The following is a 14,559-nucleotide window of genomic DNA, read 5'->3' as shown; positions in this document are numbered from 1 at the left end:
AAGGCAGGGATTATGTCTGGACTGTTATTTCCGTTGCTTAGCACAGATTCTGATATACATCTAAAATTCTGTACATACCTATTAAATGAATTAGTGAATGAATGGATTTTAGTAAAATGTTCTGACTTCTAATTTGAGAAGATTTTATTTAAAATAAAAGCACAGGTTACAAAAGTAACTTTTATTCAGGTATATCTGTTTAATACCCTACTCTTTGTTGGATTTAATTGTTTAAAATGCTATGTAGCACTGTCCCTTTTGGGGGGAAAATATGATAAACTGAACTTTTTTGAATATCTAACCAAACTGAATACTTTCAGCTTCCTGAGTGCTGTATTCTAGTCCATAGTTATACATTTTTTCATAAATACAGTATACTGAATAAGAAAATCTGTTCTTAGGGAAGCCCTACTTATGAGCAGATAAGTTTGAAATATTTATTTTCTGTACATAAGTCAGCAAGTCAAGTAAGTAAATCCTTGCCCACTCAAGAGCAAGAGCCTGGGAATGTCATTCAGAGATTTTAATGAATACTTTGGGCAAAGAGGTTAGATACAACCCAGTGTTGAAATTCTGAATGCCTAGTACATGTCACACAGTATTGCCAAAGAGGTTATCCTATTACAAGACCACTGATGATTTCAGAGCTATGCATGTATTGCTGAGGAAGTTCTTTTTCTTTTTTAAATCTTATTGAGTTTATTGGTACTTTTTAAGTATACAGTACAGTTACGTTCATCATTGGGATCTTGTACCATTACATGACAGATCTTGGTTCTCATTTTTCCCCTTGTCCCTCCCCTCCCTTCACCTCCTCTACCCTCCCCTATTTACAAACACTTCGTTTCCATTTTTTCCTTTTCTCATATTTTTTCTTGTTCCTTTTTTCCTTTTCCCTATTCTTACCACTTCCCCTACACCTTTAGCCCTTTTCTTCCTATTTCACATTATCAGTTATATAATTTGTATATAGTTTTACAATTTACACTTTTAGTTTTTCACACCAGAGAAACTATTTGGTATTTACACATAGTAAATGTTTAAAAATTATTTTAAGAATGCTTATGTACCTCAAACTGGATAGTCACATTATATTTTTATATTAGCAAAAATTTTCAGCTTATAAAGTCATAATTATTCACTTTTAAATTTTCTTCTAAAATCTTCTGTGATCTTTAAATATAAACATTTAAAAATAATTAGCACTTTGCACAACTTTGAAAGAAATATTGTATGCTAATTGAGCAGAAATTTTTATTCTGAAAAGTGCTTCATGTAGCCAAAGGCTTACTTTGTAAGAATAAGAAAAAAGTTGTTTGCTTTTTTAATGTTAATAATGCTTCCTAGATTTTTAAAGGCAAAACATGAAGTAAATGAAATATTTATTATTTTATAGGAGAAAGAAAAAAAAGTAAAGCAAGATAGAACTTTTCTTACCAAGGATGTTTCACTTCTAGACCTAGATGATTGTAAGTATTATAATTTTTTCTGTATTTGGTATGAGAATTTATTTTTATTGTTACTTTTATGTTCTAAAATTTATTGATATCTATTATTAAAGATTTATGAGTAAGGCCAGAAAATTTTAGAAATTATTTGCAGTAGACTCTGTTTTTAGCATAACAATTTTGTGTCACATGGATAAATATGGTTGGCCAAATAAAATATATCAAATTTGTTTTTAAATCTTTCACTTAGGGTTATACTTGTTTTAAATGTTGCTTTTGAGGTTCCCATTTCTAACTTAAGGATGCAGGTAGAGAATTAAGAAAGAAAATAACCATGGGAACATCACCATTTTCTACTTGCCACAATTTTGACAAGAATGGCTTACAAAATGTTTGGAAACCAAATTGGCCCCACACATCAGTATTTTAACTGTAATAATCTTTGTTCCAGCAAATCTTCTTCTAAATCTTACAAATACACTCAGCCACATTTGCAAAGATACATATTCACCATTCTTCTTACATGGTGAGAGAAAGACAATAGAATTGATTTTATTTCTATGTAGATATTGTGCTATGAAAAGAACAACAAGTGAGATTTCCTAAGTATATAACTACTGTCATTTTCTATTACTGTCTTTCTATGCTTGTGGAAGATATGTGTTACTTCATTCTGTCATAAATCTGTTTTGTTTGTATTGTTTACATGGCCTGTCTCCAATGGACATGGCGAATTCTTTCTGTAGAGAAACTTACATGTACAATACAAAGAAATACTTAATATAGAGAAATTAAAAATAAAATTAGAGCCAAATGTGAATCAACTTTTACATGTTAGCAAAGATTTTACATTTTGATATTGCCTATTGTTGCACAGGAGAAACAAGACATTGTTCATAACCTCTTCATAGGAATACAAATGGGTACAGCTTTTTGGAGTCATTTTAACAATATGTGTGCATGTTAAATTGTGCATAGTAGTAATAAGACCTAATAGTTCTTACCTGGAAATGTATCTTACCAGTGAACTACAAAATCATATTTTTTTTCTTCCTTGTTTTAAACCTTTTAATTGAATATCTTTACTTCTCCACTAAAGTCTATACTTCTTTCTTCAATTTCCAAGATAAAGTCAATCAATTCTGGCCTGTGTCTTATCTATATTTCACATTGCTCTTCTTCTTTGCTTTGTTTAAACTATGAGGCTCTTTCCTGCCAAGGGCTCAGTACTGCTCTCCCCTCTGAGAATCCTTCCCCAGATCTTTGGATGGCAGATTTGTCTTTCAAGTACAAGCTCAAAAGTCACTTTACACACTGTCATAGTCTGATCAGACAGCTGTAATGTATATTCTGGGTGATTTATAAACAACAGAAGTTTATTGTATGTAGAAAGATACAGAGAGAGCATGTGAAGAATGGAAACCTGTGAAATTCACAATTGTTAACAGCTTTTGATTCTTTTTTATACAAGTAATGTTTATATTTAACAACAGAAGTTTTCCTTAGTCATTCTCTTCCAGATAGTAAAATCCAGTCATGGACACAGATACCTGGACAAGTATATTCATTTATATTCTTTTTTGCATATTTGAAACAATGTTGTATGTATATATCTGAGGCACAGATGAAGAAAAATGTGAATCAATGTTTACATGTTAGTGTAGGGAAAGAAATAGCAATTAAAAAGCTACAAAGGCCTGTGGAAAGAGTACAACCTGGCCTCAGAAAAAGACAAGCAGAGGTCTTCTGACTTCATTGTTAGCTGCTTATTGTCCGTAGTAGTTCTCCACCATCCAGGGTAAGAAGTTTGTTGATCAAACATTAAAAATCACTTTCCAGTGGGTTCAGTTCTCAGCTTTTGAAAGTTATAAGTAATTTTGAAAGAGAAGCAAACACATTCTTTGTTTTATCTACACAGAGGTTGTTAGGTACATACTGCATACCAGAAAAGCCATAGTATTGAGTATTTACCATTCAGAAAGTATTTATCGAATATTTGCAATAATGTAGGAAATCTGCTACATGCTGGAGATAGTAAATAAATTCAACATTGTCCCTGCCCAAGGAACTCTAGAAGAGTAATGGGAGAATCAGTAAGTCATCAGTTAGATTGCTACATGATAGATGAACTGAGAGAGTTTTAGGCATTGAATGCTGTTAGGTGTCTTTAAGCCTACCAATAACAAGATGTAACTCTGAGCTGAGTTTAAGCAAGCGTTAGCCAGTCAATTAGAGGAAGGAGTGAGCAGAGGGGGTACCAGGCATATTGAAGACATGGAGGAGGACAAAAAGCTAGCTAGCTCCAACCAGAAATAGTTATTGTCTATAAGGAAGCAGATTACCATTCTAGCTACACAGACTGGCTCTAATACAAAGCTGATCTATGATTTTTGAAGAAAACTCTCTGTGTACTTATTGAAAGGGCGTTACCAGGAGCAGAGGCCTTTATGCCTTTAATTAGTTTAGTGAGTTAATTTCTGTCTCATTTTTTAATTATAAAATGAAAAAATAAAATAAAATTATAAATCTTTTATGATTTCTGTAGATCATGAAACTATGTTTCATGAACGTTGGTTGATAATACATAAAATAATATTTGGGCAAGGATAATACATGATTGATCTCACAATCTATTATTAAACTAAAAGATCACAGTAGGGTGGTTTTGGGGGCATATTATAAATATCTAGACATTAAAATACCTTTTAATGCCCCATACCATATACCCTCAATAGCGTGATCATAATGCAGCAATCCCATTCTGATTTTCTTTTGTAAAAACTATGAAACTCTGTCATTACACTATTAGAAAAGTACCTATCAGCCAACAATTACTGTACTTCAGGTAAGCATAGTGGTCTGTGGTACCACACTATTTGACAAGGTCTAGAGCAGGTAGTAGAAGGGGTAGTCAAGGGGATGATGGAGCAAAACTGTTAGTGTGAGTTCCAGTTCTTTTACTAGCTGAGTTAGCTTGGGCAATTTACTTAACCTCTGCTTAGAGTGGTATTAACACTCTTTATGGTGATTTAAAAGGATTAAGTAAAAAAAAAAAAAAGCACTTATCCTTATGCCTGGCATATAATAATGAGTATTTTCTAAGGGTTCATGGTGATGGTAACGGTGATCGAAATGATGCAGCAACAACAGCAAATCACACTGACCAAGCTGAATCTATATTAAATCATTCTATAAAAGCAGTTGTACTTAATGCTGAATCAAAAATTTGGTAAGAAGGATAATTGTATAATTACTATATTAAATACGCTTTAGCAAAGAAAAAATAGTGCTTCATAGAAATGCCTTTTTTTTTTTTTTTTTTTGGTACTGGGGATCGAACTCAGGTCCTTGTATTTGCGAAGCAGGTGGCGGAACCCTTGAGCTAGTCCTTGGCCCAAAAAGGTTTTTTTTTTTTTTTGGTACTGGGGATCGAACTCAGGTCCTTGTATTTGCGAAGCAGGTGGCGGAACCCTTGAGCTAGTCCTTGGCCCAAAAAGGTTTTTTTTTTTTTTTGGTACTGGGGATCGAACTCAGGTCCTTGTATTTGCGAAGCAGGTGGCGGAACCCTTGAGCTAGTCCTTGGCCCAAAAAGGTTTTTTTTTTTTTTTGGTACTGGGGATCGAACTCAGGTCCTTGTATTTGCGAAGCAGGTGGCGGAACCCTTGAGCTAGTCCTTGGCCCAAAAAGGTTTTTTTTTTTTTTTGGTACTGGGGATCGAACTCAGGTCCTTGTATTTGCGAAGCAGGTGGCGGAACCCTTGAGCTAGTCCTTGGCCCAAAAAGGTTTTTTTTTTTTTTTTTTGGTACCGGGGATCGAACTCGGGTCCTTGTATTTGTGAGGCAGGTGGTGGAACCACTGAGCCAAATCCCCAGCCCCGAAATGTTTTAAATTAAAAAGAAGATAATAAAATTAGCTTGTTATCTGAACAATCTGGCTTAACATTCTGTCAGTTCAGATTCTCTTCATTTGTAAATCCCCCCTCCAAATTAGATCATAATAAGGTTCCATATTATCACTTGCTTCTTTCTCTGCTTATTGTAGTTTTTCTCCTCTTACCAGGGCTTTTGTCTTCAGAAATGATATTTAAAGCTTGTTTTTTGCTTTCTGTTTTTTAAGAATGGAACTTGTCTGTGGTGTGAATTTTCTTCTCTCATTGGTATTTAACTATAGTTGCAATTGTAAGCTGTTTCTTATTCAGTTTTTCATTTTTTTACATGTGAGCAATTAACATATTGAATGAGTGGGTTTATGAATGGACCAGCAGATGAACAAATAAACATGCCCCTCAGAAAAGTCACGTTTTGCCTGAAAAGGCATCATATTATGATACAAGTTAGAAGAACCAGCTATCTAATTCTCGAGTGTTTCTACCATTCACTTGCTCATGACCTTGGCAAATCTTACTGTCCTCTGGGTCTCAGTTTCCAGTGTCTCTAATACACATGTTTCTTTGAAGTTGTAATACCACTATTAGCTTTCTTCCTTTCTTTTTCACTAGCCCATTGGTCTGACCTTCATCCGCTCCCTCACACTGTGATTGGTTAATCATCCTTCAGTACCATATTCATTTATCATTTCTCTGTTTGGTAGATTTTTTCTCCCCAGTACCAGGGCTCTAGTTCAAGACCTTGTACTTGCCAGGAAGGCACAGAGCCACTGAGCTAAATCCTCAGCCCTTATTTGGTAGATGTTTTTTAAAACACTTTCCTGTGATCTATAGATAAATCCAACTTTCTCAGCACCAGTTTCCTACCTCACGTTCTTTGTTTACAGCATTCTATCATACAACAATTAACTAGATTCTTCCTTTCCTTTTATTGAAATCCCATCCTGACTGCAGATGGCTCAAAGATGTGGAGCAAAATCTTGGGAACTGTATTCCATAGATGTAGAGAAACTAATGAAATTGGAGATAAGCTGGGCCTGAGATGGTCTGGTAATGGTGGCCACCAACAACATGTAGCTATCTAAATGAATTAAAATTAAAAATGTATGTGTTTAGTCATCCTAGTTCTGTTCAGGAGCGCGTTAGGTGTATATGGCCACCATATTACAACAGCACAGATTCAGAACATTTCTCTTGTCATAGGTCATTCTGTGGCACAGGGCTGAGCTAGATCATGGAGAGTCCCGTGCACTTACTTAAGGAGTTGGACTTTGATATTACAAGTGCTATGAGCTGTGAAGTGTCATGACCTCGTTTTCATTTTTAAAAGATTTTTAAACTTTCACTTACCTGCTTCGAAGTACTTACTAGAATTAGAACAAGTAAAACATTTCTGTCAGCACATAGCTTTGCTGGCAAAGTGTAATTAGAAGGAAATTATATATCTTGGACTACTAATTAGTTAGAATGGAAAACAAAACAAATGATTTAAACATGCTTTTTAAAATCTCTGACTAAACTGCAGAACTCTCTTGAAAGCTATTGTGATTCTTTATATTAGTGTGGAAAAGTGTTTCTTCACCTTTTTCTGTTAGTGAAATTAACTGGGTGATAAATGTTAGTGATAATGTCATGTGATAAAAATTTTCAAAAACTATTACTCAAGATATTTATATCTCTATTTTGTTATAGGATTTGCTATTAGGTTTTGAAAGCTAAGACTAATAACTGCCAACCCTTGATAATAACTTGACTAAATCAAGATGTTAAATAGAATTGTCATACATTTATTAATCAAAGTAATTTAATTAGATTTACTAACAAAATAAAAATGTTGCTTTCAATAATTTGAATTAAATTTTCATGCACATTTACTAATTTGGGCCTTTTCTTACAGTTAACCCCATATCCACTCCAGTTGCACTTCCCACACCAGTGCTTTCTCCGAGCTTGATAGCTGATCTTGAAGGTTTAAACTTGTCAACTTCCTCATCTGTCATCAGTGTAAGTTATTTTTCTTTCTGTCTTTCTTTTTGGTACTGGGGATCGAACTCAGGCCTTTGTGCTTGTGAGACAGGCAGCAAAACCACTGAGCCAAATCCCTGGCCCGCACTTAAGTTATTTTTAAAATACACCAGCTCAGTTTTTGTATGTTGCCACTGCATCTTTTTTATTTAAATGCAAATAATTGAAGTGGATTCTTAGTCTTGAATAGTTCTTCCTGTAACAAGTCCAATTCACAAAAGGCCTTTTAATTTTGTAAATGGTTTTTAAATTTACTCTACCCAAACCATTATCTTCTCAATTTACTTCTGCTTGTTAACCACATTTAATTATATATACATTCTTCTCTGGCACTGTTACAAATCTGTAATATACAAGAGTTCTTTGCCACATTGAAGTAGTTTATATAGTCATGTCACTTAACAAAGATATGTAAATGCATCATTGGGTGATTTTGTCATTGTGAGAACATCATAGAGCATACTTACACAAACTAGGACAGCAGTGCTGTCTCTGTGCAATTTAATCTTAGGGGACTGTCATTATGTATGTGGTCTGTCATAGCTGGAAATGTCATTATGGGCTCATAACCATCCCTTCTGAAATAAAGAATTGTTGTTTAGGGGATGGGGGTTTTGCTGAGTGGAAGAGTTCATGGCCCTGGTACAAACCCTAACACCAGTCAGTGCTCCTCCCCACCCCCATAGTCTATATTAACCGAATTTCATTCCTGTAATCATTTTATTAGTACCACGTGGCTTTTTGTTTTTTTTTTTTTCATGAAATAGTAAAAATTTACAACTGTTTTCATTTTTAAATGCCCAAGTTTGTATTTTTCTTTCTATTCTTTTCATACATTTATTTGCATGTGTTAATATCTTTTTTAAAAATTCTTGAATGTTGTTTATAGAGTGTAATTTAAAACCTGTCGCTCTGTCATAGTATATAAAACCACAGTGACTTTTTTGTGTTGGCATGTTGTACTCACTACCCTTGCACTTTATATCAAGCGAACTGCCTAGGATTCCTAGTACAATCTGTAGACATGCTTAAGTTTGTTGCCAGAAATCTATAAGCCAAGAAAATAGAAGGTGGTCAGTAAGCTTTGATGGGCACAGGTAGTTTGAGTAAATCTGGAGCAGCAGGTGTTTCTCAGGGCTGACATGGTACATAACTGATGATCTTAGCTCCAGTAAGCATAGAGCTGCTGCCACCAGTGGGGGAAGAAGAGTACTAAGTCTTGTACATTATTAAAAAAATTTCTCCTTCAAAGCGGATTGATACACCAGGGCCTTACAGTCAACTATTGGAAAGAGTACATTTCTGCTTACTTCTGGTCAGTTCGCTGAGGATGTAACAGGTGAACACTAGGCTTTCATGTCCTAAATGCAGAATGAGACTTCATCTGGGTTCCTAGAAGTGAGAGTAGTGTTTGGGGTTTTAGTTTGCCCTTCTTATTTCTAAAAGAAATCACATTAAAAGCGATAGGGAAAGCTGGGCATGGTGGCACACACCTGTAATCCCAGGACTCGGGAGGCTGAGGTAGGAGGATTGCTCTGAGTTCGAGACCAGCCTGGGATACATAATGAGTTCCAGGTCAGTCTCAAGTACACAGTGAGACACTGCCTCAAAAAACAAAAAAAAGTGGGGGGTGCGCTTTGGAAACAGTTAAGTCTTTCATTTATACAAGTAATAAATACTTATTGAGCATTTGTGTTAGACCCTAAAGAGAAGAGTGGTAATCAGAAAACCTATAATGAAGTAATTAGTTCATTGATTGGAACAGGAAACCCCTAAAAACTTGGTTGGCCGGAAGGATAAATGACTACTTGTGCTTTCGTATCAAATGTCCAGGGTGCAAATTGCGCATTACCACTTGCTAGCTATTTGACCTTGAGCAGATTGGTAAATAGCAGCATTTATGTACTTCAATTATCTGTGAGCATAATATGTATCTTATGAGATTAAAAAGCTAATATGTAAACCTCTGAGAACAGTGACTGGTGCATTGCTGTCACTTGATAAATATTAACTAATATTTTTGGAAGTGCTATGTTTAGTGATAATGGACCCTGGGTAGATTCTATACTTTGTTAGCTGTAAGAAAAATGCAGCTGAGATCAGAAAAGCTTATAGTAAGTTTTAATCCATCACATAGTAATTGAAAGACTTGCCCTTTTATACTAAGGAAAATATGTATCGGAATGATCTCTTCAAAGGAAAGAAAAGCACTTTACTCAAAGGTGGGCAGGGCCGGGGATTTAACTCAGTGGTTCGGTGGCCTGCCTTGCAAGTGCAAGGACCCGAGTTCAATCCCCGGTACCAAAAAAAAAAAAATGTGGGCAAAAAAGAACTCTCAAGTGTTGTGGCTAAATGAAGTAGTCTCCCAGCACTCCCCTCAAAAAGCTCACAGCCCCCAGAATAAAGAGTACCAAAGAGAGCTGCCATAACCAAATGGGGAAAGGAATAAACTTTAAAGAAAAAGATAGTACTTTGAAAAGTTAGACCTCTGGAAATTGACTGAGTATTGTAGTATGTGAAGTGACCAGACCCCTCCAGCCTGCAAAACAGTATTGAGAAAAGAAGAAAAATCAGCCAAATTTTTAAGTTTTCTAATTATTTGTATGAACATGGAAAGAAGTGGACTAAAGATTAAGAAGAAAATAATTAAAGAGAAACTCTCAAGAATTACAACTTGCATATAATGTTGGAGGGGGGTCCTCAACAAATACAGGAAATTTTTTAGATTCTAGAATGAAATTTATAGATAATAGAGTACATCCATAACGTTTTTTTTTTTTTTGGTACCAGGGATTGAACTCGGGTCCTTGAGCTTGCAAGGCAGACCACCAAACCGCTGAGCTAAATTCCCGGCCCAACATCCATAACTTTAAAGCCAACATGTTGCCTTAGTTGAGTAGAAAGGAAAAAAATTAAAGTAATTTATAATAAGGTAATATTATCCATGATCTATAAATGTTTGGCCATGACTACACTGGAAGGTATAATGAAGCAATTAAATGATGCTGGCACTCATATGTAAAATTTGTGAAAGTGGGAGCTCTAAGTCCAGACTAATACAGGTTATTGCATTGCGACCTCCAGTATTATGGGTTGTGGTATGACATAAATATCCAAACACTGAACAATTTTTCTGGATTTTAAAAAATTGAGCATATATTAAAACCCTACCCAGAATGCTTTGTGCTTATATATAAAATGTCCTAGGAGTAATTTTAAACAAATTTTATATTGTGAATGTCCAGTAAGTCATTTGAATGTTACTGATTTCCTTTTCTTTGGTAGTCGGAGATCAGTCAGTAATATGCAGAATTGAAACAACTTCTATAAGGGATCCATATGTAGTAGTATATGCCCTGCCCTGTTCACGGCAGGGCACCAGCCATTGTAGGCCCTCGGTTCTTAAAGCTGGTGGCCTCCTTTACTATTCCTTCCTCCATGGGTTCTAGCTGCAGATGCTCCAGGCAGTGCAAGGCAGCCCAGCCCTCAGGAGCAGTGTTCCGTCAGAGCTCTGCCACTTACATATTGAGGGTCTGAGGCAGTCAGTTTGCCTTTCATGTTTAAGGTTTTTTTCCCCCCATCTGTGGAATAAAGATAATAATGACTCATACTTCATAGAATCATTGTTAGTATTCAAAGAGTTAACATACGTGGAGTTTCTATTTTTCTTTATAAATTTCTTTATAAACTTTATAAATGAAATAAAATATGACTTGAAACTTGCGTTGTCTTTGCACTGTTAAGGCTGCTTACGCTCAAACATGAAGGTAATTATGGAGTTCTGCTTTTAGAAAAAGGGAGGATACTGCTTAATGTTGAAACCAATTAATAGTTACAAAATAACAGAATAAGTAGCTTCAGATTGAGTATAAATGATTTAAAAAAATACAGGAAACCAAAAGTAGATGGCGTGGAGAGGAAACAGAGAGGCTACCTGTTGTTTCATCTCTTTCATAGTAAGAAATCAATCAGTATATGCAAAGCTGAAACAACCTTTTAATCTCAACCCTTTTAATGATTTACATTTATTCAAAGAACATTTATCTGAAATTTTGGAAGGTATTTTTTAATTATTTTTTTCTGTTGTTGACACATTTAAAGCAAACAATACATTTATATTTATCATTGAGATCTTGTACCTTTACATGATATATCTTGGTTCTTACTGTTTCCCCATAGCCCTGCCCTCCCTTCACTTAAATTCTTAATTTTAATTATTTTTCTTCAATTAAAACACTTCCATAATTCAATTTGACAAGATAATTTGTTTCTCTGTATATCTGTCCATGCTTACAGATTTGTCGTGTTCATGGTGGTTAACAGTTCTTTCAGGTAGCATGATTTTTGGAGCACTTGTTGATATCTTTTTCTGTACTTTTCTATAAAGTTTAAATGTTTCATAATAAATACCAATTTTAAAGCAGTGATTTGTTTCTATGAAAACAGGCAAAAGTACCAAAATAGGCAAAATTAATTTATAGTATTACAAGTCAGTAATGATTACTGTTAGGAAAATTAGTAAAGCAGAGAACACAAGGGCAACTTTGGGAGTGATGCTAATGTTCTGTCTTTTGATCTGAGTGATGGTGTGTGAGTGTATTCAGTTTATGAAAAATCTTTACACTTTGCAGTTAAATGTGTATGCTTTTCTGTGTGTATATTATACTTGAACAAAACATTTATGAAAAGTGGACAACTGATATACAGTATTCATAGAAGAAGAAACAAAGATAATAGATGCATGAAAATGTTCAGTAGTAGCAATGAGTAAATGCAAATTTAAAGAAGCATTTTGCCTGGACATTAGCAAAAGCTTATAGAAACCAATGTCCATTGTGTGTGGGGGCGGTGAAGTAGGCATTTACATTGCTAGACTGATGCAAGGATAAAGTGTCTTTCTGGATGGCAGTTTGGTCATCTATGTAAAGAGCCATCAAATATAAAAATGACCCAGTAATTTTGTGTCTTGCTTTTTCTTCCAAGGAAATAATTAGAAATAGTATAAAGATTTATGTGCATGGTTGGTTGTAAACCTAAATGTCTGATAATAAAAACAATTTAAGGAATTTTGTATAATCATATAAAGTTTCTTATTACTTTAATGAGTTGAGAAAATATACTGTGAAGAAAAAGATGTAGAAATATATAGAGATCTCAATTATACTGTTGTGTTTTTAAATACAAAGGAGATGAAACAGTTGATACTGCATCGTAATGCTAACAGTTTTTTCTGAATGATGAGATGATGGACCTATAGTTTTTATTTTTCTTTTGTATATTTTTCAGTTTTTTCTTTGTGATATATTTCCAAAAAACATTTAATAGAAATGGAACACATGTAGAAATGACTACAATTCCTTTTTATTAACACAACTAGCTCCTGCCTTTCTGAATCATCACTGCTAATTACTTGAGTGGTACCGAGTGGTCACTTGATTTTCCATGTTTTAGCTGTAATGTTCTGTGTGTAAATGGACCTAAGATAGAATTTCAAAGTAGTGAAAATAGTTACACTAGAATGATTTAAATTATTTTATAAAAAATAAATAGCTGAAACATTTTTAGCTTATATGATGACTTCCTAGTTTATAGGTTTTTTAAATATCTTACTGAATTGTTTGTTTTCCTTATGTATTTGGCAGATTGAGTAGATTTTATTGTTTGAAATTACCAAAGTATTTACATTGAAACTCAAAGAATAATTCCTTTTTCATATGAAATACTTTGATAGTGAAAAACTTCCACTATTTGTTCTCTTTGAATCATTTATTCAGAATATAGAAAGTTTTAAAAAGAATGTGTAATAAACATCACTATAAGGAAAGGCTTTACTTACACAAACTTTATGCTTCTAAATTTCATTCCCTTTATTCTTTATCTCTTTGCTTTTTAAAAAATTAAGTAAATTGGGCCAGGGATGTAGCTCAGTGGTTCTGCATCTGCCTAGCAAGTACAAGGTCCTGCATTCAATCCCTGGTATGAAAAAAAAATTAAGTAAATCAAACTATATGCCATATATAATAAACTCAATTTAATTATTAAAATGCATTCAGCCAGCACATGCCTGTAATCTCTGCACTCAGGAGGCTGAGGCAGAAGGATCACCATGAGTTCAAGGCCAGCCTGGGCTACCTGGTGAGTTCAAGGCCCATCTAAACTATACAGCAGGACCCTGTCTCAATAAAGCAACAAAATAAATAAATAAGCATGCATTCATGCATTAATATGTCCCCTAAAATCTTATTTACTCCATGACTTGTGCACGGTAAGCCATACTTCTGTGTTTAATTTTCATAGAATCTGAATTTTAAAAGTTCAGATCAATGAGAGTTTAACAATTCCGTTTCAGTTTTTCAAATGGTATAAAAAATATCCTAAGATTTCTCTTACAAAGAATTATATAATAAGGTTATAATAAAAATAGTTTAACCTGTAAGATTTTGTTGCAGAGAAAAATATTTCTTTGTATTAGCCATTTAGGTAATTGTGTATGGTAACTTTTTAAAAAACAATTGGCTCAGTGGTTCCGCTGCCTGCCTCACAAGTGCAAGGGCCCGAGTTCAATCACCAGTACCAAAAAAAAAAACCAATTGGCTACATGATATTCTGAAAAGAATTTAATACAGGATTTGCCTTTGCTGAAGCCAAGCACAAATGAGCTGAGCTGACTTTTAGACCCCCAGCACATGTTCCTGGGTGTGGCACAGCTTCAAGGGCCTGAGAGCTCTTATAGGTAGATAGGCGAGGCACATGATGCCCTGTTCCTTACTGTGTGTGCTGTATAACATCTTAATAAGACATGATCCCTTCCCAAAGGAGCTCATGGTTCAGTGAATGAAGCAGATGAGGAAACTTCATCTATTTACAAGCCTAGAGAAAGAAGCAAGTAATTGTGAAAGAGGCACAGTCAATAAAGAAATGGCTAGTCATATTTGTGTTGGGGCTAAAGAGGCTCTGTGTTCAACAAGAATAAAAGGAGACAAGTGTTTCAGTTGCAGAACATGGCCAGATCAAAGAGAAAAGACAAATTTTTTTTTTTTTGAGAAATTGTGTAACTAGTGGTAACTAGTGTAGGAAGTGTATTTATTGGGAAAGACAGAGATAATTACAAATAAGGCTGGTAAACTAGTCTTGTGAAGACCGAAAGGAATTGAACATTTTGAGAGATTGGTAGTGCTTAAATCTTTTTTTTTTTTTTTT

At 34.5% G+C, this 14,559-nt stretch overlaps 1 protein-coding gene across 2 annotated transcripts in view; it reads left to right on the top strand.

The window, feature by feature from the left end:
• Nucleotides 1–14,559, top strand: part of Ap3b1 (adaptor related protein complex 3 subunit beta 1) — a 234,124-nt gene that overhangs the window by 163,972 nt on the left and 55,593 nt on the right. For both annotated transcript variants that reach the window (XM_010619098.1, XM_033761506.1), the window contains exons 21-22: nt 1,397–1,469; nt 7,232–7,338. In XM_010619098.1, coding sequence (XP_010617400.1) covers nt 1,397–1,469; nt 7,232–7,338 — 180 coding nt within the window. The remainder of the gene's footprint in view (nt 1–1,396; nt 1,470–7,231; nt 7,339–14,559) is intronic.

This window comes from Fukomys damarensis, unplaced genomic scaffold, assembly GCF_012274545.1.
Source record: "Fukomys damarensis isolate Sample0158 unplaced genomic scaffold, DMR_v1.0_HiC HiC_scaffold_1, whole genome shotgun sequence".
Classification (NCBI taxonomy): domain Eukaryota; kingdom Metazoa; phylum Chordata; class Mammalia; order Rodentia; family Bathyergidae; genus Fukomys; species Fukomys damarensis.
Note: the sequence above shows the minus strand (reverse complement) of the source record. Positions and strands in the feature narration are given on the sequence as shown.